Source organism: Polypterus senegalus, chromosome 1 (assembly GCF_016835505.1).
Source record: "Polypterus senegalus isolate Bchr_013 chromosome 1, ASM1683550v1, whole genome shotgun sequence".
Classification (NCBI taxonomy): Eukaryota; Metazoa; Chordata; class Cladistia; order Polypteriformes; family Polypteridae; genus Polypterus; species Polypterus senegalus.
In genome coordinates, this window is record NC_053154.1 from 33,588,482 (window position 1) to 33,613,810 (window position 25,329).

At 38.6% G+C, this 25,329-nt stretch overlaps 1 protein-coding gene across 1 annotated transcript in view; it reads left to right on the forward strand.

Moving 5' to 3' along the window:
* Window positions 1–17,437, forward strand: part of LOC120524007 (cerebellin-1-like) — a 78,143-nt gene extending 60,706 nt beyond the window's left edge. Inside the window, exon 4 of the mRNA XM_039745804.1 lies at window positions 16,593–17,437. Within this exon, the coding sequence (XP_039601738.1) occupies window positions 16,593–16,790 (198 nt within the window). The 3' untranslated portion in view covers window positions 16,791–17,437. The remainder of the gene's footprint in view (window positions 1–16,592) is intronic.
* Window positions 17,438–25,329: the final 7,892 nt, after the last annotated feature.

The following is a 25,329-nucleotide window of genomic DNA, read 5'->3' on the forward strand; positions in this document are numbered from 1 at the left end:
GTCTGGAGTCCACCCGATCCTGGCTTCGGTCTGGCAATCATCCCAGGCCTGAGACTTGGAACCTTGGCATCCAGGACGCCCACACCAAGGACTTCACCTCCAAGCCTCCCGACTCCCGCTGCCGTCCTGGCCTTACGTGTACAGTCTTTTCTTCTTTGGTCACTCCTGCTACATGATCGCTCAGCGACTTATACTTCAACTCCCGGGTGTCGGCCTAACACCCAGGCTTCCACACAGCTGCCTCGTTCGTTCGCTCGCTCGCCCACTCGCACTGTCTCTCTCTCTCCTGCTTTCTCCAGCCACCTCCTTCTTTCTTTCTCTTCCTTGTTTTTTTTTTTTTACTCTATTTTTCCTTCCTCTCTAACTGACTCGCGCTTCTCTTTATATGCAGAGAGGACATAGCAGCTGCAGCACATTAGCCACAGGAACAATCACGGATGTGGGCATTCCCTCACCTGTGCAATAGCCGCGAGCGCTGTGATTTATTTATTTAAAAACTAAAACGGCCTTTGCTAAGAGAGCTGTGGACCCATAACACCACATAAGCCTTTGCTGGAATTTCAAGCATCGGCTGGCTGGTGTACGCGGTTTATAAACAGATATGGGCTGTGCCTTCGCCAGCAAACAAAAATCGCGCAGAAGCTGCCGAAAGATCTAGAAGAAAAGGTCAGTTCCTTTCATAAATTTATTATCAAGCAAAGACAAAGGCATGACTTTGAACTCAGTAACATTGGTAACACGGATGAAACGCCAATGACATTTGATATGCCGGGGAATCGAACTGTAGCAGGTATTGGTGAGAAGACCATACTTATTAAGACAACGGGCCATGAAAAAACCCAAGTTTTACCCTTGACTTATACACGGGTCATAACCCATTTCGTAATTTTTGGCTTAAAAATACACTCGACTTATCTGCGAGATCGACTAATATGCGAGTATCTACGGTATACGGCTTAAAGTTGTCCTATGGACAGAAACTCCCATCACCACTGTGGATCTTTGCAGCTTCTTCAGTGCTATCCTCGGTGTCTTTGTTGCATCTCTGATTAATGCCCTGTTTGCTCAGTCTGTGAGTTTGGGTGGGCATCCTTCTCTTGTCAGGTCTGTAATGGTGCTATATTCTTTCCATTTTGTTATAATGGGATAGTTTTATAATAAGCCAACTCTGATCTTTTAGTCCCTACAACTTAGCCTCGGACCTGTTTGGAGTGCTCCTTGGTCTTCATGTTACTTGGTTAGTGGTGTTGCAGAGTCAGGTGCCTTTCAGAAACAGTTCTGTTTATACAGACATCATGTGACAGATCATGTGACACTTTGATTACACACAGGTGGACTCTAATCGTATGTGACTTCTGAAGTGAATTAGTTGGACCAAATCTTATTTAGAGTTTTCATAGCAAAGGGTAGGAATATTTGTGCACTCACAACTTTTCTGTTTTTCTTGTTTTTTTATTTCCATATCAGGTATTTTATTTTCATTCCACTTCAATAATTTGGATTATATTGATAAGTCCATTACATAAAATCCAACTAAAATCCATTTTAATTCCAGATTGTAATGTGACAAAACATAACAAACACAGAGGTGGATGAATGCTTTCACAGGGCATTTTACTGTAAAAGACGGCGTGTGATTCTGATTTTTGTTTTACTCAGACGTTACCATTGTTTTTAGCAAAATTTCTGGATTTTTATGAAATTTCAGTTTGATTCTTGGCTTATGAACGTTGAGGGTATTTTACTCTCAGCTCATTTAACGTTCTGTCTCATTTGTTTGAATCTTTAAATTGGAGCTGATGGCCGTTTACTCTTTTCCTATGATTATTTTTTTGTTTTTGTAAAACATCTCTTATTCAAGAAATATATAAATACGCATTTTCGGTCTAGCAGCTTTTACTCAGGGTCACAGAGTCATCGGTCACTATATTTAAAATGCACCTCTGGGAGCTATAAATTACAATTTAGGTGGCAGTGAAGGATTCAAGCCAAAAACTTAAAGAAATTTGCCTATAAAAGAATATGTTAAGTAACTAATTCGTACACTGTAAAAAGCAATTCAAGGGACCGCTAACTATCACTTAATCAAATGCATGCCATTAGGTTAGAAATTCAAGTTCGATGATTTTGTTAAATATTTTAATTTGAAAACATTATTTAAAGTGTTGACGTGAAAGAATTATATTAGTACATACTTTAGCTTAGACTTGCAAGTAATCTAAACCCAAATTCCTTTTTTCATTTATTGAAAAACAAAATTTAAGTTCGTCTAACCTAATCTAACTCTATGGCTACTTAATTTCTCTGCTTCATGAGTGTGAAACTCCTCCCACTTAACATGCTGTGACAACATCAGTACACCATACTGCAAGTGAAACAAACAACTATGGTGAGTGATAAAACAGATATTTTAGTGATAGAGGACCAATTTCAAGCTAATAATTATTTACATTGCTCTAATATAGTAAATATCATTTACTTATTTTGCATAACAGGTTGAATAGCGCTAGTGAAAGTTAGTGCTGTCCATCTTGCCATATTTTCTGAACATTACTTTTTTGTTCCTGCCGCTAATGATTTCTAACGTGCGTTTGTATGTTGGTTAAGGATTTTAGATGCAATATTACTTTACTGGATGTAAGCCTGATGGCATATTGAGAAGATACTTCATTAATTGTAATAATCTTTCTTTGACTTTACTTATTTTCCAGTTGTAAGGTTTAGAGTATACAGTACTCCGAAGCTGTAATGTAAAATGTTTTTGCATCTTGCAATAGAAGTCAGGTTTGATATATTTGGCAGTTGAATATTACATTGAGGCCTATTGCTGCTGTAGTGAGGCTATTTGTTAGGCAAAGATGTTGAAAAATGTAAGTAAAAAAAGTAAATTTTGCAACACTTTCATTCTTTAAGTGGCTGTAGTTTTAATAATGTAATAAGTAATTAAACTTGATAAACCTTACAATTATAGGCAGAAAACACAAATTACACCAACTTCATTTTTTACATCATCACAACTTTAAAATATATGAATAATTAAGTATTTAAAACTTAAAAGTGTCTTTAACAATGTAACATAAATTAGTTGGGACAACTTAATTTTTATGTGCAGTGAATTTAAAAAGTTGTCTGTATCCTATACTTTTTTAAGTAGATGGTACTTAAAAGTAATTTAAGAACTGAAGGGAAAAATCTTTTCCAGTTACTCAATGTTGTGGGTTGATTCTACGTAATTTTAACCAGAAGTTGTAGTCACTTAAAAAGCTTGATGCCGAGCATTGCGTTAATTTTTTTGGTTGGCTCAAAACAATTTTTTTTAGAGTGTATTGATAATACACTATCTACAGTATGTTTATAAGTTTATAGGGTAAAGGGAAAATGTTCTTTGCAAATGCTAACCTACATGCAACACATATAAAGACTATTATGGTCTGCACTGTCAGACACCTTAAAAAAAAAAGGCAAAGAAGAAAAGTAGAAAAATAAACCAAAAACGCAAACTTAACACTCTGTGTTTTGCTGTTTTCAAGAGAGTAGCTATTCCTCAGTTCTGGTAAGTTTCTTTTTTATTAAAACACCAAAAAAATACCAGTGTTGCTATTTGGTTTGGGGTTTAAGGTACTACTACAAGCATTCTCTTTCTTATAAATGATGTTTTTTAAACAAGCACTACCATTAGTGGCCTATAAAATATGCAGAAATACTGTATTGGCTCATTTTTCCATTTAAACAAATGGTGCTATTTTTTTATTTATAGAAACCTTTTGCTGCAAATGTGTCATTTTCTAACGAACATAATCCAGACCAGCATCACGGGGTAATTGAAGCCTCTCCCAGCTAGTGTAGGGTGTAAGGCAGGAACAAACCCTGTACAGAGCAAATAAATACACTAAAAACACGCACACCAGACACACACTGGCCAGTCTACCTAACCGGCATGTCTTTTAGACAGTAGGAGAAATCGGGAACACCTGGAGGAAACCCATCCAGATATGGGAAGGACATGCAAACTCCACACAGGGAGAACCCAGAATGAAAACCCTGGTCATCCTATACTGCAAATGGTGCCTTGTAAATAAAAAATGCAACTATCACTCATTTTTTATTGTAACAAGATCTTAACAAAGGCTTTGCTGAGTCTTCGTAACACTTACAGAGCATCAGTTAAGTGTTTCTTCATCTCCCTTCAACTTCCCTTTGGACTGGCCTGAGGTGGCTTAATTGAGATATATTTCTCTTGATATTACATACTTACTGCATGACCTTCTTCATATTCACAAGTCGTTTTACCATCATGTTAATATTCCACACTGTACAGAGATGAATAACCAACCTACTGATGTTCTATAAGGGGTATGAAGACCACAAGAAGCCCTTGGTACGCTCTTTGGTACGTATAAGAGTACATGAGTAATAGATGCATTTTTTTGCCCTACCTAAACTAAAAAGGTACCAAAAATACATAAAGGACTACAAGTTGTGCTCACTATAAAAATGAATCATAACAAAAGCACAATCAGAAATTTTAGAAAACCCAAGGCACTTGGACGTGATTGGTGAAGTTGAATACAAAAGCGGTGGAGGACATCAACTGAGCAGAAGCATTGGGGTGTTTGGGTTTTAAGCGCGTTCAACGATTTAACGACTACCTTTATTGAAGCAACATCAGCAAAGAGCCTCTTTAAAGTTTTCCGACTTTCTTTTATCGTTTGCCTTGAAACTGAAATGAGTCCAAATTGAAGAAGTCGCACTAGGCTTTGAAATCTAATCCCAGATGAATGCCTCTCCTTTTTATCGCTTTTTTAAAGTTTTGGAACCTTGCGCTGTCTGTGACTGGTGTAACGCAACCGTCACTGCTTCATTATAACTCACTGATATAAGGTGCTCTGGTTTGTGGTTCAAATTAGTTTAGATTATAAAAAAATAAGAGAAGTGTTACTGCTGTGAGCTGGTTAACCATCTACCAGCAGCTGCCAAGTTCCGGTTTTAAGGTTCACCTTTTTTATTTTTCTTCTCTTTCTCTTCTGTTCATTTTGTTCTGTGAAGCCAAGAGGGTCCAGTTTTTCCCAGACCACAACCTCCTTAACCGTTTATTAAATAGTTCTGGCTCACCCCTTGGTCTGCTAGGCAAAACAAGGACTGCTGGTTGTTGTCACTGCGTTCATTCTTCACTTCTTTCAATGATAATCTTTCCCCCATGAAATCTGTCAAATGATACGGCAGCCTGAAGGATGTGTATTTATTTATTTATTTTATTCTCACACATGCCTTTTGCATGTTACCTTTTTTAACATATAATAACATTACATGTTCACAACATCTAGTATAACTCAAGTCAGCTTATGCGGGACATAAAGAAAAACGCAGTGCACACTAACTGAGCTTTGCTGAGATTCACTCGCTTGCACATCTCACGTTTTTCTCAAGAGTCCAGCATGTAGTACTAGGATGTTGTACCGTGTTAGCCATTATGAATGTAATGAGAAGTCAAACAAAATGGCCCCTTTTATTGGCAATTGAACAGATTACAATATGCAAGCTTTCAAAGCAGCGAAGGCCCCTTCTTTAGGTAAGATCTTACCTAATAAAGGGGTCTTATTTGCCTCAAAAGCTTGCATATTGTAATCTGTTCAGTTAGCCAATAAATGGTGTCATGGAGTCCAGCATCAAATACTTCTGATACTCAAAAAAAATAGCAGTGATTTGTTTCTAAGTTAAGTCAAGCGCTGGAGATTTTGGACTTCGTGTATAGTAGTCTGGCAGTGATGGATGTGGCAAATAAATATGGAGCAAATAAAAGCAGCATTATTGGAATAAAAAGTCTTAAACATGAAATAAGGCCTGCAGTCACGCACGTCAAGTTTACTTTAACAGAACTAAGTGACCTGGTGGCCCATGAAGAATGAAAAAGCCTTGAATATCTGAAGAGGAGCTGAGAACAGATGAAATAGAAGAAATAATTAATAATACGGCAGCAGAAGCAGAGCAACAAGGTGATGAATGGAACCATCAATCAGTTTTCTGACGTTTTCAAATGATCTCATTGGAGAATATCATTTATCAGTGGAGAAGAGTCTCAGAATAACTTCACTTAATGTTCACCACTAACTAGCTGCAAATAGTGTACTTTATCCATACCATTACCTGTTTCAGGATTTTAATATAGTAGGCAATAACTTTAGGAAACAGTTACAGAGATGAAAGTGTTTGATTCAAATGCACCACTTCTGCGACAAAACATCGACATCAGCTCTCGTGATCCGAGTCACAGCAACCCTGTCATCCAGCTGGATGTCAGGACTTTCCATTATTGATTCTGCCCAACCCAAAACTCTTTTTTTGTTTTTCATATTTTTCTTTTATAAAGCTGATATACAGATAGAGATGGAAAGAATGAACGGGAACAAGTGTAGTATAGTTACAGGCAGCACTGTCTAGGTGTATTGTTGCCTTTGACCTGCTGTTTACTCTTTAGTCTACATGTAAGTGAAGGTTTATGCTAGAATAATGTCAGCTAAATGCGATTTTTGACTTCACGTCCTGTCATTCCTCCAGTCTCTGTAACATGTGTTATTTCCTTCTCCTCTTAAAATATAACATGCCATACATGTTTGGTAAAATGCATCATGGCATTGTGATGGCTTCAGTTTATAAAAACAGTGCGCTCCGGGTCTGGACGAGTGTAGGTGTTCTCAGTGACATGAACAAGAAGCCCTGGGGATTGGATGGGGAGATTGGCTGGACTTGAATTCACAAGCAGGCACACACAGTTAGCACCATTTATAGAATTTTATTACAGATCTTTATTTGTCCCCAGGGGGATAGTTGGCTTTTTACAGAATCTCTTTAAATAAATAAATACATACTGTAAATATGTACAGTAATTATAAGTAAGTCATTAAATAAATACTCACACGCTCTTTGGTCTGAACACACACTAGAATGATTATAAAGCTGGAAAATGAAAAAGAAGGAACACTTCTGGCTTGCCTGTCAGGTCACAGTGAGACATTATGCAGAAGTCTTGCCTATGAAGCCCCATAGCATTTCCTGACACACTTCTGCTAAATAATTGATTGGCTGAAAGTCAGAGATAGGATGTGCAGCATTGTTCATAATGGAACTCAGTTTTGTTTTAATTCTGTACTTTGCTATGACCTCCAGGGTGTCCAGACTGTGTCTCCTAACTGGACTGTGTCCTTTTAATTACCATATCCTCAAGGATAAGTTCTCCTATGAATAAGTCGGGAGTTGATTTTAACGTATAATTTCGGTATTTTCTAATGTTGGTCGTATAAGTCGAATCTGGAAAACTCACGCTATTGGTCCAAGAGATTATGATATGCTAACGCCCACCTGAGAGAGTAACCACGTGGCACACTGCCCTTTTTTTTATCTATGTATTATGCCTACGTGACCACACAGTAATATCCAAACTATTATGAAGCAACGTTTGCACTGTTTTGTGTTTTTGTATCTCACACCCTCATCCCTTATCTATTATAGATCGTTCGATCAGAAGAAAATAAGAAGCTGGTTTTAAATTAAACTTCGTTGAAGTAGCGAAAGAAATTGGTAACCGTGCTGCTGCAACAAACTTTGATGCGCTTGAGAAACTGGCGCAAGTTTGGAGGAAGTAAGAAGATGTAAAAAAAAAAAAAATATTGAAGCGTCGCATTTTTGAACGGGTGCATAAGCCAGGGTCTGATTTTATCACCATTTTTTTGGGTTTCAAGACATGACTTATACGTGAGTATATACGGTAGTTTGTTAATCACTGCAGGCCTTTCTTGAAGTGATGTTAAAAGTCCACCACACCACAGCATAGAAAATCACACTGCTCATCACAGAGTTGTAGAAGATATATATATATTGTCAGGGATGCCAGGGGCCATGACCCAGCCAGGACGTCATGAGGGACCGGATGTGGGTCTGCGCCCACCCTGGATCACGTGGGGGTCGCCTTCCTGGTTGCTCTGGGGGCCACGGGAACAGGGCATGGAAGCTCCACCCTGTAGGGGCCCGTGGTCACCGCTAGGAGGTGCCCCAATGCCTTGGGGACCTGTTACCCCAGCACTTCCGCCACACCAGGAAGTGCTGGGGGGAAGACTTTGGAGGATACCCGGAGAGCTGCCGGGAGAACATCCGACACTTCCGCCACGCTGGGGCGTGGCCAACGGGGGAGTGTCAGAAGCACCTGGAGCTCATCCGGGTCATATATAAAAGGGGCCATCTCCCTTCATTCGTGGCTGGAGTCGGGAGGAGGAAGAACGAAGCACAGAGGAGGTGTGGAGACGGCCCGAAGAAAGGCATTTGTGGCCAGGACTTTGGATTTGGGGTATTGTGTACTGAACTGGGTCTGAGTGACCATTGACTGGGGTCTGTGTGACCTATAGAATAAGTGTAAATAGTGTATATAATAAATGTGTGGTGGTGAAAAACAACATGTCCGCCTGTCTGTGTCCGGGTTGGCTCCACAATATATATATATATATATATATATATATATATATAAAGCCCTTAGCCATCCTGCACAGTTGCTTTTATCAATACTTCCTTCTGACAAAGGGTGCAGGACCAGATTCAGGGGCAGTTTCTCTTCATAGGTCGTAAGGTTGCTGAACAGTCAATCAAAAGAACGTTTAAAAAACATACAGTTCAGTGCCCACCATAATATTTGGGACAAGGACACACCTCTCCTTGACTTATCCCTTAAAGCTCCACAGTGTGAAATTAGAAGTCAGACAATTCAGATGTGATTAAAGTGCACATTGCAGACTTTCATTTAATGGGATTTGCATACATTTCAGTCACACCAGATAGAAATGATAACACTTTTTATATATGCTTCTCCATTTCAGGGCACCATAATGTTTGGGACAGTTGGTGTCACAGGTGTTTGTGATTCCTCAGGTGTGTTTCATTGCTTCATGAGATACCTTAGCTTGATTCTACCCTTTGGAGTCTGTAGATACCAATGTTCAATATGAGGGCAAGTGCTGTGCCAATGAAAGTCAAAGAAGCCATTATGAGGCTGAAAAAGAAGTATAAAACATTAGAGACATCAGTAAAACCTTAGAATGATCTAAATCAGCTGCCTGGGATATTATTAAAAAGAAAGAACACAACTATGAGTTCAGTAATCGCTAAGAGACTGGTAGGCCAAGGAAGACCTCCACTGTTAATGATAGAAGAGTTCTCACTATGGTAAAGAAAAAACTCCAAATGCATGTCCAAGACATCAGAAACAGTCTTCAGGAAGCAGGTATGTACAGTATGTGTCAGAAACGACTATTGGCAGAAGGCTTCATGAACAGAAACACAGAGGCCATGCTGCAAGATGCAAACCACTAGTTAGCCACAAAAACAGGATGGCCAGATTACTGTTTGGAAAAAAGGACTTACATGAGCCTGCAGAATTCTGGAAAAGGGTTTTGTGGATGAAAAAGACAAAGATGAACCTGCAACAGTGTGATGGCAAGAGCTGAAAAGATTTTGGAGATGAAAAGGAACAGCCCAAGATCCAGAGCATACCACCTCATCTGTTAAACATGGTGGTCTGGGTGTTATGTCTTGGGCATGTATGGCTGCCACAGGTACTGACACACTTCTCTTTATTGATGATGGAGCTGCTGATGGCAGCCACACAATGAATTTTGAGGTGTGGAGAAACAGCTTATATCCTCAGGTTCTGGTAAATGCCTCCAAACTCATTAAATGGCAATTTGCTCTACAACAACATAACCATCCCAGACATAAGGCTAAGGCCACACAGGAGTTTTTCAAAGTTACAAAATTGCGCCTTCTTGAATGGCCAAGCCAGTCATCCAATTTAAATCCAAATGAGCACGCCTTCTATTTACTGAAGAGAAAATGTAAGGGGACAAGTCTTCAAAACAAGCAGGAGCTAAAGACGGCTGCATTAGAGGCTTCGTGGAGCATCACCAGAGAAGATCCTCAGCACCTAGTGATGTCTATGAATTGCAGACTGCAAGGGGTATGCGACAAAGTACTAAATATGACTGCTTTAATAGACTTGCCATAGCTGTGTCCCAAACATTATGGTGCCCTGAACCATAATGGGGGGACTGAGTAGAAGAAGTGTTGTCATTTCTACATGGTATGACCAAAATGTTTGCAAATCCCCTGTGGTCCCCGGCCGAGGCTGGAGCCCGGCTTGGACGCCCGGGAGGACCAGAGGAGGGCTTGTGCCTCCCCCAGACCGCGAGGGGGCGTCCGTCCTGGTTGTGTTGGGGGCCTCGGGTAAAGGGCTTGGAAGCTCAGCCCAGTAGGGACCCGTGGCCAGCGCCCCAGTGCCTGATTATCCCGGGAGCCCGGCACTTCCGCCACACCTGGAAGTGCCGGGGGGAAGATGACAGGGGACACCCGGACGGCTTCCGGGGCGCAGCCGGCACTTCCGCCACACGGGGGTGTGTCCGCGGGACATTGCCGGGAAGCAGCTGGAGCCCATCCTTGTTCCTATAAAAGGGGCCGCCTCCCTCCAGTCAGCGGAAGTAGGGTGGAAGAGGACGGAGCTGGAGTGAGGACTGGAGGTGGCCAGGAGAAAGAGAGGCACAGGACTGTGTGGCCTGGACATTGGGGGAATCGGTGCTGGAGGCACTGGGGTTTGTGAGTGCACCAATTGTAAATATTGTGAAAATAAACGTATGTTGGATGGAACTATGTTGTCCTTCTGTGTGTGTCCGGGCCAGCGTTCACACCCCTTAAATGAAAGTCTGCAGTGTGCACTTTAATTATGTCCGAATAGGCTGATTTGTAATTTTAAACTGTAGAGCAGAGGAGTAAATCAAGGAAAAAATGGGTCTTTGTCCCAAACAGTTTACAAAGTAGAGGTGGATCTCAAACTCTGCTTCTTTTAATGTCCTGAAATATTTTTTTTGTGTGGCCTAAGACTGAACATTTTTGAATATTTCCATAATGGTCATACTAAATCTATTTAACATATTAATAGAATATTACTATATGACATTCAAATCTACGTACCTCTTTTATTTCTATTCAAAGTCCTCATCAGAATCAATCTTTGTTTGCCATTGTTCTAGAAGTTCTGTTGCATTTAAGCTCTCTTTCAGCCATTGTTCATATCTGGACCACTAAGTGCGTTACTCCAATGTGCGCTGCTATCTCTTTGATTGTCACTTGCCAGTTGTCTCATCAATCCTTTTACGTGGCTATCTTAGTAGAGCTAGTCCATGATGTCTCTGTTCCTGTCATTAAAAGTGCTTTAACCTTTCATCTCCATAAGCATCCTGAGCTTGCGTGTGAATACGAGCACCTTGTCAGCCATTTTCTCACACTGAATTGATAACACATAACTGAGGCAGGTGACACCTTTGTCATTCATGTGTGAAAGAATTGCAATACTGTGTATTTCAATGGTGTCAGGCATATGCTCGTTACTTTTCTTGATAATCCTTGCTCTTCCATACAGTACCCGTCAAAATTTTGGACACACCCAGAATGTTTTATGTTTTTGATAGGAATTAAGTTTTTTTTGTATAAAGATACCATTAAATTGATTAAAAAAAAACAATCAAAACATAATTTATGTTTGTAATGGCTGTTACTGTTAGAAGTGATTCTGGGATGCAGGCCTAAGAGGCAGTCATAACTGAAATAGGCAAATAAAAAGAAAAAGTTAAAATGGGCACAAGACCTCAGATATTGGACACAACATGACTGGAAAAGTCTAATGTGGTCAACATGCTGTTTCAGGTGACACGGGCATTTGGTGTATACTTAGGGAAGGAGTCAACTGAGGACTACACACTCTCATGTCCTTATCCTCTTGTGCAGTTGCACATCTGAGCCTTTGCCTTCTTTTTCTATCCTGGTTAGATTCAATTTGCCTTCTTCTCTCAAGACAGTAAGTGACACCATTGTATGAAATCTTCATCAATAGCCTTCATTCTGAAAAAAACAAAACAAAAACAATGGACTGATGTGCTTTTTGAGAAAATTGTTTAATTCTCTCTACATTTGAACTCAGAATTGAACTTTAGGAATGCCAGTACCTTGCAACTGTCACAGAAGACTCCAGACAATCACAAAGGTTTGGGGCAGCCACCCATATAATATGATCCTGGCTGCAAAAGGTTAGTACTGAATGAGTTGTTGATAAGACTGAGTCCAAAACAGAACTGAATATGTGGAGGTAAGATGACAGTTTTAAGGACTAGCAGAGGAAATTATATCATCTATGCTGGAACCAGAAGTGACATCTTCAGGGACTGGAAGTGACATCATCAGATGAGCCGGGACATGAAGTGATGTCATCAAAGATGCTGGAACCGGAAGTGATGTCATCAGAGGCACCGGGACTTGCCGGGATTTCCCAGGAATGGTCTGTAAGAGACTGAGACAGACAGTCCGCACACTCCGCCACTCCCTGGTATGATGTAGTATTACGCTTACTCAAGCCCTTTAGCTGTCTCCTAATCGCACGTGTGTGACACAACAGTGAACAGAATAACAAGGTTCAGCGGTGCTAATGCAATTACAAAGGTTTCTCTAATAACCGATTTGTATTTACTCATGACTAGTTAAGTAAAAGCTAAGGTATGACACCGAAGGAGTGGCTACTGAAAATGGGGCTTTGCAGTCAATTAATAAATTTAAAAAATCTGTCATTTCAAGCAGTATTAGCCATTTGCAACACATGTGCGATAATAACATTTATATTGTTAAAATGATTAATTTCAATGAAAAGCTTGAATATTTCTGGGTATGTCCAACCTTTCGACTGGTACTCTATAAATCTGATTAGTGTGCCAAATCCCCCCCACACTGTTCCTTTAGCATTTCCGCTCTTGGGTACTGGACAATAGTTTTTAGGCTGTACAGAGAAATTTCTTCTTATTCTTTTCTCTTGGTTTCTACTGATATGTCATCTGAAAGGTTAGTACACAAGATCCTTTATTAATTATTCCAGTGTTCTACGTGACAGGACTGAATGCTGTAGGGGTTCTTTTCTTTGTTCTTTCTTTCTTTGTAGAAATGTTTCACATTACCATGTCTGTTTGTTTTTGCAGCCAATGTGTGCGTATTTGTTACAGGCACCTCCTGACATTCTTTGAAATCTCCAACGTTAAATATACATAAGTCTTTATAGATACTAGCAGTGTAAGACTGTGCTGTACAAAACACAGGGTCCTAGAAACTATTGAAATTGTCAGGAAAAAAAAGAAATGTAGAGATGTCAGGTAATTGAAAGGCACTACTCTGGGCATCTCTCTCCTAGGAGGATTCGTTTTGCCGATGTGCTCACATCACTTGTGCATTAGCGGCGGGAGGAAAAGTAAAAGGGATACCGTTTTGCTGATGTTAGCGGTTAAGCGACTTTGTCTTTCTTCTGAGGTTTCGTTTTGCTGACGTGCTCGCCTCACTAGTGCTATTAGTGACTACCCCGACTCCACCTCTCACTTCCAGGACTGACAGACACACACACTTCCACGTGTAGATTTTTATATATTAGTCAGGTTTCAACTTTAAGTACATCTTTTTCTTGATATCATATGTCATCTTTATTTCAGATATAACATTGTTTGGGTTCTTCTGTTCTTTTTGGATGGCCTGTTTTGGCAAACATTCTTTGACTCACATTTAGACCCTGAGGAAGATGCTGAAGAAGATGGGGTGGCTGGGAAAATACATAGGGTTTGCACCCTGGGCCTTCTCCTTTTTCCCTTGGATACACTGTTACTGTAAATGCAATACGTGCCTTGAGCATGAGGAAGGTGCTTTAAAAATAAAATGTATTATTATTATTATTACAAGTAACTGAGGTACATACATATTGTTGTCCTCAAAAGATTTTTCTATTTCTGTTATACCCTCTTCTTAATCCTTTATGTTGTTTTCAATTATTGTATTATCCGTTGTCTTGTAATAAACAAAAAAATCTTATTATTTTTGTATTGGATTCCCAGTTTTGAATTTTTATGTATGACATTATTCTACTTATACGTATGTGTGTAATGTGTATAAGTACACAACCAATGCAATTCTAGATTTTAAGAAAATAGATAAAATATCCCAACATTTAATGTCATTTATAGCCCATTTATAGCCCAGCAAGATATTGTGTGCAATTGCTAACCCTGCTGGCCCTTAACCTTCTTCCCATAATTAATATTTTCAACAATTGTGTGTTTATATTGTTTGTGTCTACTCTTGTGATGGCTTAGTATGTTGGAGTTGAGCCTCAGCGGTTTGGGTAGGGTCAGGCTTAGGGTTCGTAATGCTTGTTTACAGGCCATGTGGAAATAACTTCACAGACGTAATGCAGTGATTAAAGAGTTTTTAAACACTAACAGTATTGGTACAGTATGTGTCCTAATTTTACTGAAATATTATGCATTGACACCTTGGATATGTTTTTGATGAGCTGTTATATGTGTGAGTGTGTTGGTGTACATGTGTATATGTACAATACTCAGGAGTATTACGTGTTTGATTTAGCCACACTCTTTAATTATGCTTTTGTACAGGGCTGATTTCAATCATTCTGGTTTATCAGGGTTACAAAAGATTTAAATTTAAAACCATTTAAAAAAAGGCTTTGATTTGATGATGGTCATATGTCTAAATATAAAAGTGAGAAAGATTTCAAAGGAACATAGAAATAAAAAATCATTTTGTTTTCTGCTCTGATATCTGCATTGAGTCTGTACCTGTCATTAATTTATGTTATTTAAGCAGCTGATAAGGCTTTCATAGAAATTTTAATTAATATTTTAAAGACACCTTCCTGGTATGGAATACTCTACCCTAAAATTATTTTTTTAAGTGGTACTTATCCCATGTAGTTTGTAGTGATGACCAAGAGAAATTTTTAAGTTCATGTTTTCATCCAGAATGCAAGTAAAAAAATCTTACCAAAGGCATACATGAAAAGGTGGTGGATTTAAAGGCCAAAACCGGATGTGATGTCATCTGAGGTCGGAACCAGAAGTGACGTCGTTCTGGGCACTGGAACAGCATGTGACGTAGTTGTTGTTACATCAGGTAGATTTTCCCCATATCTGGCCTGCAGAGACAACAGAAGTAAGTTTAGTGCACCCAGCCACCCCCTGGCCTGGCGGGTAATTACCTCCACTTCGTCCATTCAGCTTCCTCCTAACCGCATGTGAGTGACAATTCTTAAATAAGCAACTTCTGTAAAAATACACTTGTGAGCAAAAGTTGAACACACTCAGATACGAACAAGACCTTCCTCCTGTCATTACATTTATATTTAAATTCATATTCACAACTGGAGTGCCACAGGATTATTTAGCGTCAGTCTGTGAAACTGAATGGGTGAATTGACCTTCTGCTTGTTGAAGCCCCTCAGATATACACAAATCTGAGGCATATTCTCTTCTGTTGTTTTCACTGGCTTCTCTTTAACTTGTAATTTGCAGTTGTCCTCATCTCTCAGCTCATACTGCAGTGTTGATATTTCATGAAGCAAAATGTTAGCCAAACGGTAAACTGCTATTGGACTGGACTCCTGAGCAATAAACACCTTCAACTGAAATGCTCGGCCATGTCTGAGTGCGTTCCTTTTTTTTAACAAGACAATTTTCCTGAAGTGGTTAATTTTATAATATTTTAGAAAAATACATGAGTTTGGAATGTGGCGAGCATATGCGTGGAAGACTAGACATGTGGGTTTTATCATTTTATTTGATATTGTTTGCTATTGTCCATTGCGGCTCACAAAAGACGTCAGTTATATCAGGAATATTGTTATCTCTATTCTGCATGAAAGCGTGAGTAGAAAAATTTCTTGGCCATCAGTACAAACAACATGGGTTAGGTAACAGATGAAAAAATAATTTTTGCATATGCTATTAATAAAGAAGGTAGAGAAACATCTATCTATTATATAGTGCCTTTCATATCTATCTATCTATCTATTTATCTATCTATCTAATTATATAGTGCCTTTTATATCTATCTATCTATCTATTATATAGTGCCTTTCATATCTGTCTATCTATCTATCTATCTATCTATCTATCTATCTATCTATCTATCTATCTATCTATCTATCTATCTATTATATAGTGCCTTTCATATCTATCTATCTATCTATCTATCTAGAATTGGGAATTTCCTCTTAGGACACGCCAAGTTGGCAATCTTAAAAATGAGGAGAAATAAAGAAAAAACCTCATGCAGACCGACACTCTGCTGCTCTTCAAGGTTTTAATTAAAAGTTGACTGAAACTTGAATTTATGTACCACAAGCTAATGAACAATTTAGAAATGTTCAACGACAAGTGGGGGACAGGACAGGTACTGTGTGCTGTGGAGGGGGGGTGAACTGGAAATGAAAAGTATTGGTGGGCATCAACAACATGTTCTTAGTATTGTGTGGAGTAGGAGGAGTCTATCTATCTATCTTTTGGGAATACTTAGCTAAAATTTTTACCACATTATTGTTTGTTTTCAAGCAACCAATGTTGAAAATTTTGAGAAACATTTTCAGTGGAAACTACATTTGTAAATCTACGGGTTCACATTGGAGTTTCCCCCTATTGATTTTGCTCTGTGATTAAAGGTTGCCCTTTTCCATTCCACAGGTGAGCCTGGTGCTTAATGGTTGGCCCGTGATCTCAGCCTTTGCCGGGGATCAGGATGTGACAAGAGAGGCTGCAACAAACGCAGGGCTGATCATGATGGAGAAGGGAGACAAGGCTTATCTCAAGCTAGAAAGAGGCAACCTCATGGGAGGATGGAAGTTTTCCACATTCTCGGGTTTCCTTGTCTTCCCTCTTTAAAGAATCCAGAAGAGTACACCTCTAGTCTGAAAGCTGACCACAGTGCCATGTTGCAACCCTTAAAAAAGAAAGAAAGAACAGATGTCCATTATAAGACAGCTACTCTCTCTGCAAAAGGAGAGCAATTCTTATTTATTTTAAAGGCAGTATTGTATGTGTTACAAGCTTCATGTCAAAGTATGGAAGGCTCTCGTCGCTTACCCCAAAATATGGCAGTGAGTTATCTCTTCTCAAGCTAAAGAAAGTTTTAACTTGAGGGCTGAATGTTCCAGTATTTAACATGCCCACTAGCAGACCATTCTTCAGTGGAGTCTTCTTGCCTTTTTTTTCTTTTTTCTCTAAATGAAGCTCATGTCCATAAGTTTTGCTTGTAACTCACCAGTCCTGAATTATCAACCCAGGTGTATGGACAGTTGACTCCTTTTATTAGGCAAAAAATATCTTTATGATCATTTATCTTAAATTATTTCCCTGCATTTTTTTTATTGTGCCTTAATGTACCCATGCATTTGACACACCATTGGAAGAAGTAAAGGGAGACAAGACTGAGCACAAATATGGAAAGATTTCAAAGTAAATATTAAATTAATCAAATTTTCATCAACAGAGTAAGTTAGATCTATCTATCTATCTATCTATCTATCTATCTATCTATCTATCTATCTATCTATCTATCTATCTATCTATCTATCTTTCAAATTCAATAAATGAATAAATTACAGGTAAATGGTTATTTATTGTTACTGAGAGAGCCAATATGCTAGATAGACATGGAAAGTGAGATCTGAATTGAGCGGCCTAGCATTGCTCATGACGTGTCTCTGCTCTCCCGCTCAAACCTAAGACTGCAATCCTTTGCTTACCTTGTGTGTCTTTTGCTCTCATTGTCAGTCAGGTTATCAACAAATGGTCACTCACCCATCTGTCAGGTTTAAAATGAACACATCACAGACATCTCACTGGCATCCTTCGCATATACCACTTATTCAAATGTGTGGGTACTGCTGGCACCAAAGGCCCTGTAACGCCCATGAATAGACATGTTTCTGTTGCCACATTTGTGTCTTGTTGAATCAAGTATTGGATCTTTTCATACAGGCTGGTGCATCTGGTGAACATTTGAATTGTTTTATGTATATTTAGTGCTTAATTGTAAGTAAAATGTAATCTTCTAAATCACAAGCTCCTCATATTTCATGTGATTTATAGATGTCTTTCATTGCTCCATTGTTGATTATATGTACAATGCATGATTTGTTATACTTCTGAAGGGATGCCTGCCACACGGGTATATGATGGGACATCTGCTCGGGACTGAAGCAGAAAGGTGAGGTCTTTCTAACACTAGTAACAAGCCTACTACTTAAAGTGTACATTGTAGGGGTGTAGCCAGGAATTCATTTCAGGGGAGAATGAGAAAGTACAGGAATCATAATAATTCTCTTTTTGATCAATCGGCTGAAATTGGCATAAAATACATTTTTAACCCTTGCCACCTCCCAACCTATACTACATTGACATGAATACCAGTGGTAAAATCAAAAAAGGAAAATGTTAACTGCTTTATTTCAAATGAATTAAGAAAAGAACAGTAATGTTTTGTCATTCTGTTAAATGCTGTTTCCATGTTTTCTCCAACTTTGTATAAATCAGTATTACTGTATCTTTTAGGTTACATCTGTTCAAATCTATGGAGTGCTTCTAAGGCACCCACTCTGTTTCAAGTTTCCAGTTACATTCTTCAATGTACATTTATCAGCAGAATCTTATGTGACATTCTTTTAGATTTGAACATAAAATTTATTTCATTGAAAGGCACAGGAAATTTGTCCAGTTATTAGGTTTTCATTTCTAAAAAAATGATTAGCATCTTTGCTTCTCGTAAAAGCAAAAAAGTTTTTCATGAATTCTGTGCAATAATGAATAATCTGTACAACAAATGTATACATTGATAGTAAACTTTCCCATGTCTAAATATTAAATTTCTACACCTTTAAAGCCATATAATGTTTATTTTAGTTCTGCCACCAGGATTGGGTAATCAAAGTGAAATAAAATAAATAAAGTAAATAGAATTGTAGTGTGATCTGTCTCAGTTATCAAAGACTACCAATAATTACAGAGCCTCAGGATGTCAGTAAGAAATACAAATGTCAAATATCAGAGATACTCGGACATCCACAGGATTGGACTGTGAAATGTGAAACCATCAGAGGGTGCGATACTCATCTCACTGGGTTACGACACTAAGAAAGTTCAGAGGCACTAGGAGATGAGGGTACTGGTTTAGAGGAGTTTGAACGTATGCTGCCTAAAAGCAAATTCTAGTGTGAAATATCGACAAATTGTAAGGTATTCATGTTGAATCTGATAGAAAGTCCTCTGTCACATCAGGCTGGAAATAAAATTTTACAAACTTAACTAAGAGCCTGGTGACAATCGCTTTACCTAAGGAAAGCTGCTTGGTGTACTCATAAACGCTTGCTTTCTTACAATATAATATAATATAATATAATATAATATAATATACAGCAGGATAGCACAGCAATTAACATTGCTGTCCCACAGTTCCTGATTCCTGAACAGTGAACGATGTTTCAAATTCTACACATATCCATCTTCGAAGTTTTAAAAATGCCATATATTCTAATTAGCTACTCTAAACTGGCACCATATAAGCAAGAATGTGCCCAGTGATTGGCTGGTAACCCATGCAGTTGGTTTCTGCCCCCCAATTTCCTGAATTGCTCTAAACAAGTTTATTATATTATATGATATTATATTATAACTACTAATGATGAGCAAAACAATTTATGCAAAATTGCCAGGGGCAACATTCCATTTAGTATCTTTTTTATTGTGAAGAAAGAACAGTAATATGCATGATGGCACATTTAAGTGTGTCTTTGTGTGGGAAATATGCAGCACGTCATGTTTTTAGAAAATACACTGCTTTTCTACAGTCATGTGAATGAGAGGCATAAATAGAAATGATTGATTGGTGTTCAGGGGCCTCATGTATAAACAGTGAGTATGCACAAAAATGTTGTGTATGCCCAGTTCCACACTCACATCGTAATGTATAAAATCTAAACTTGGTGTAAAGCCACCCACATTCTCACACCAGCTCAAACCATTGTGTACACAAGTTTTCTCCTTGATTTTGCAAACTGGCAGCATCCAGCGTCAAAGCAATGCTACACTTCCTGTGTGGTTTCTCTTTATTTTTTAGATTCACATCCTTGATGCGGCTTTATCAAATACATTGAAATTAACCGCATATTGTTTTTTAGCATCTGATCATAATCAACTTGTAACCATATAATGGTGCATAGAATGGCCAAACTATTCCAAATACTATTGCTGCTTTAGCATTGTTACTCTCAGTTCACCACTCAGAGTATTTTAACCCACTGTATCTGAGTGTGGAATCACAACTTTACAGTAGCTGATTGCAAAGCTCTAGTGCAGATTGAATCAAGAGCTAAGAGAATTATCTGGATACAGCTTCTAGCACATGCTGCATCAGCCATGAGCACAGTCTATTTGAACTTCTCCCATTTGGCAAACATTTCAGAGCCTTTCCTGTAGGGACCTCACTTTTAAGAGGCAGTTTCATCCCAAGAGCTCAAAATGCACTCAATCAGTCCATCAAGTGCTCCTTGTAGAACTGTTTGTACTTATAAGTACAATTACCTCACTGTAAACTTGCATTGCAATTATAATATTGCACAATCTGAGCCACTTATGCTTTCATATTGTATATTTTTCATTGTTTTTAACGGTATGATTATTATTATTATTGTTGTTGTTATTTTACCATTTTCTAGGCAAATAAGTTATGGAGGATTTGGATATTGAATCTCATTGTATCATACAATAACAATAATGGAATTCAATTCAATTCAGTAGAAGAGAGCCCATATTTACAGATGCTGACAACTGGCTTCTAAGTCGATTTAGATTTAGCAGCATTATCTTCTGGGAGCTCTTGATATCATTTTTAAGATGAAATGCAGTAAAGTATATACAGTATATTACATTATACAGATAAATTTTTAACTTCATTTAAATAAGGTATACTGTGGACAGAGGTAGTTTTGAACTGGCGCCCCGTTCAGGGATTGTTTCTGCCTCGCGCTGTATTCTTGCTGCAGCTGGCGCAACCCTGGATGGATAGATGGATGGAATAATTAAACCTGAAGATATTTCAATGTTCCTTAAAAGTTTCAAGAATTGACATTCTAAGCTTACAGATGGCTTGACATTTATTAAAGAGCCAATTGTGTGGTGATTGGTCACTTGGATAAAGAAAAGGAAGGACAGGAATTAGGGGTTAGTATGTTTGAAAGAGACAGCACTGCTGGAATAAATTATTTCATCAAGGGTCACGCACGGCGCAGAAAGCATCTTGCAGGAGGCAGGAATCTCTGGACGTCGCGCCAGCTCTTTTGCTACCACTGCACCAATACGCTTCCTTGTTTAATACATGCTTTAATTCCTGTCATCATGAAAATGATATCAAGTATACATCTTAGTATTTAAATTGTTCAGAGAGCTGTAATATCATGAATATAATGTATTTTGTGTCCTGTCGGCGTAAGAGAAAGCCCATTTTTAAGAAGCGCATAATGATTCACAAACATAGAGAACATAGAAGAACATACAGAATATGAAGCATTTAACGTGCTACTTAAAACTAGAAACTAGTAAATTAAACGATTTTAAGATGGAGTTTATGACGTTCTTCTTTAATGACAAAATAAACTACATGATTAAAGTGGAAATTTTGACCTTTGTTTCCACTGTGTCCGTTTATTTTCTTTTCTCTGTACTCTAATACGCTTCCATATGACACTCTGACGTTGGGCTACGACTCGCCTTTTCATGACAACTTTGATATCTGACCACTTCTTTTTTATTTTGAGCACTGTACGACTTTCTGAACTTGAACTTTGGAGTTTCTCCACCACACTATGTCACTCGATCAACTTTCTTTTGTTGTTTATACCATTGCTTAACCCACCAAATAGTACAGTTGTTCTTGCCTCCACTTGGTATTCGTTGAAATTCTTCTTTTTCCCTGTGCCTTTGCCGTTGTTATTTTTACAGAACGCTGAATTTAAGGGCCATTTATATTGATTTGCATATTTTCAAGCATAATTCTGGGAGGAGTCTGGTTGGGGCGACAGGCACGTGCACGAGCATTACTCTTCATGCTGACCGGGATTTATATAGCGGAAGAACATGGAAGTTGGCGTACACATAAATTTATAAATCTGGATTGTTTTGTGCACACTCACATTGACTACCAACTCTTCCATATTTGGTTTCTTCCCTAATTCCAGCATGGCCCAGAAAGACATTGCTTCCTCACAACCTTGAAATGAACTAAATGAGTTTTATAATCTGACCTAATCCACTCTAATCTAATATAATGCAAATGACCTGCCTAATGAAAATGATTTTTTGGCCAGTTCATGGGCACACATTTTTATATGTACAGTATCAGGTGCAAGCATTGAAGCAAAATGAAGACTGAAACATCCTTTTGCGGGGCATATTCATGGACCAATAATGGCATGAGGAAGAAAATCTGCGGTGCCTACAAGAAAAACCTACAGGGAGATCTTTCAAAGTTCATATAAACAATGACCGGATTGTCATCTAGTCTCCTGGAAGTGCGCAGCAGCAGCGCTAATCATCATGACCTCAATATTAATTAAAAAAGTTTAATGTTGTGTGTCATTGGAGCCTATGCCAGCAGTGGACACAAGGCAGGAACCACCCCAGTCCAACGCAGGCCATAAGACCTACAGTCCTAAAATGAGATGTTGCAAAAGGTTAGATATAAGCTACAGTAAAGTATCCACCAGCTGTTTACAAAGGTAACAACTTACACCTGATTATGAATTCTAAACACTGTCACGCATGTGCATCAGTGGGTCACCTTCCAGGCTCATCCGAGGTAAGCAGAACCACTCCAGGACACGAGGGGGCACTGTCACTCATTGTATTGTCTCCTTCTCCATCCACAGCTCAGAGAAACCACACAATGAGGACAACTGACTTCACTCCTTCCAGCCAGGGGGTTCTAAAACCGAGAAACTCCTTAGGTGGGATCTTATTTTGGTACTGGGCCACCTGGGATACAGAGCTCTACACCAAAAACAGACCATTCAGCCGAGCTTACTTGAATCCCTTTGTGAGGCACTGCAGTCTGCAACTTTGTGTTTTATTTAGTATGCCTTTTTATTTTGATGTTTATTGCACCATTTTTAAAAGGAGTGACTAGGTTGGCAACCCAACATTTATCATTTATACTCAGCTCATCGTGTGCTTGGGAATTACCAATAGATGGGCTCATGGGGACCATGCTTTAATTACAATAAAGTTTCCAGATCAATGGTTAAAGTGCTCACCAGGTTGCTGCTCCTTAAAATTTTTGAAATTCCAGAACATATCAGGTCATTATATTTTGATTCAGACCAAGATCATAATTCTAGCCACATTATTTCTCAAGTAATCACATTACAGATGGACAGACATTAGCATGTTAGATAGATAGACAGATATGTGTAGGAAGTTCAATAGAATGGTATCATTCTCCACTGTATATTCAGCACTTTCTTTTCAAGTTCCTAAAATCCCTATCACCTATGGATGTTTAATGTGTTACACAGTGGCTATACTGTGTATGCTCCTTTAAAATGTTATTTTACAGTATGTTCTGCTATGTGAATCCATGTTACACTTACAGGAATGTGTATCTTACGTTTGAATTCCTTATTTTCCATGATCCTTCGTAAACAAATTCTAACATGTCTTTGTGATCTTTTGGATATTTGTGTGAACTTCTTATTCTCACCAGCCTTGCTGTTTCTTCCACATTTCCATCCAGTCATCTGTTGTTCATATCTACACTTTCCAATGCAGGATCACAAGGCAGGGATTCACTTAACATTCATATCCTTGAGTATATAGAGAAATCCTGAACATAACCATGCGTGCAGTCAGAGAATAAGGCAGCTCAACAGAGGCCATGACCATGCTGGACACCAGTCTTTGGTCCTTTTATTCATATTTTTAATCTGTTGTTTTCAGCTGGTACTGACAGACCAAGTAAAGAACATTACACTATTCCATTTCAGGGTTATTGTTTCAGCTAGATTGGGTCACTAATACAACATGGTCAAGTCAGTAAAACTTAACCAAGAGCTATTTGAAATCTGGACTCAAACAGTGAGAGGTTAGTGGAATAAGTCTGAACTAGGGCCATTCAGGTAAGGAAAAGAAAATAACTAATAAAACAAAACCAATGCCACAGCTGTCAAAAAGAACAGAAGAGAAATAATCAAACCATAGGAGGCACAATAAATTAAATGAGAAAACTAGGAAACAAGATCTGATGCCATTGAGTCATTGATGCATATCAGTCATAATGGAAGGATACAAGTGCTTCTCTCTTACATTTCCTTCCCTGCTCTTTCACTGAGAATCTGATGGCCATATTTTTAAATGTTGATCCTGATAGAGGTGAGGTGCATTGTCAGGGATTGCTTTCTTCAGCAAACTTTTTTGTTTGATAAAAAACCTTAAGAGAACCTGCTGTTCAGTACTGGCTCCATTTAGGAGATGGCAATTCTTTCCTGGGTTAGTTTTGTTTGTTTGTTTGTTTAATTTTTAAGGCCTCCCTTGTTGCTAGTGAAGAATTGCTTGTGGTGATGATCCCACTTTCTCTTGAGTCCCTGAGACAGCAGAGGTGGGATGTGAGCTGACAAACTGCTGAAATCAGAGCGACTAATTTTACTAATTTATTAAAAAGGATGTACTGTATATCAGCCAGCAGCTGGTTTGGCCACTTACCCTGCTTATGTGGCCACTTACCCTTTTATGCTTCCTACTCATGCAGTTGCTCTCACTCTTAGACAGACTCGCTTTCAGACTGCACACACCACCAGTTACACTTTAATTAGATTTTTCCCTATTTCCTCAACAATTTCCTCTTTTTTTGCATTGGTTTTTGTTTCTAGTTTTAATGTGGTCTTTTACCCTCAATTGTGTTCAGTGTCTGCATGATGAAGGGTTTATTGGCAATTAGGAGTCTCAGGTAACTGTGGTAATTTTTTTTTTGCAGTTACCTGAGAGTCCTCCACAAGACTCCTGCAGCATTAGCAAGCATAGTATCTGTGTTTTTCATCCCTGCCATGATTCTCTGGGTTATTCTGAATTAATTCCACATATTCTCTATGTATTGTTTGTTTATTTTTGTTATTCATTTTTGTTTTATGTGTCATTCTTTTCTATTTTTGTGATCACTGCCCCTCTGTTGTTCTTTTGCTGATTGTTGATACTGTGGCTGCCATGCACATCACTATCGTCTGAATGGTGTCAGATATCATGACACTGCTGGTATAAAACATGGTGGTGTCGGTCATACATTTTTGAACAAATTCTCTAACAATACCTCATGATTCTGTGCTTTGGGGTTTATTCTAGAGTATTTTTCATCCTATAGTTTGGGACATCATTTTCTCAT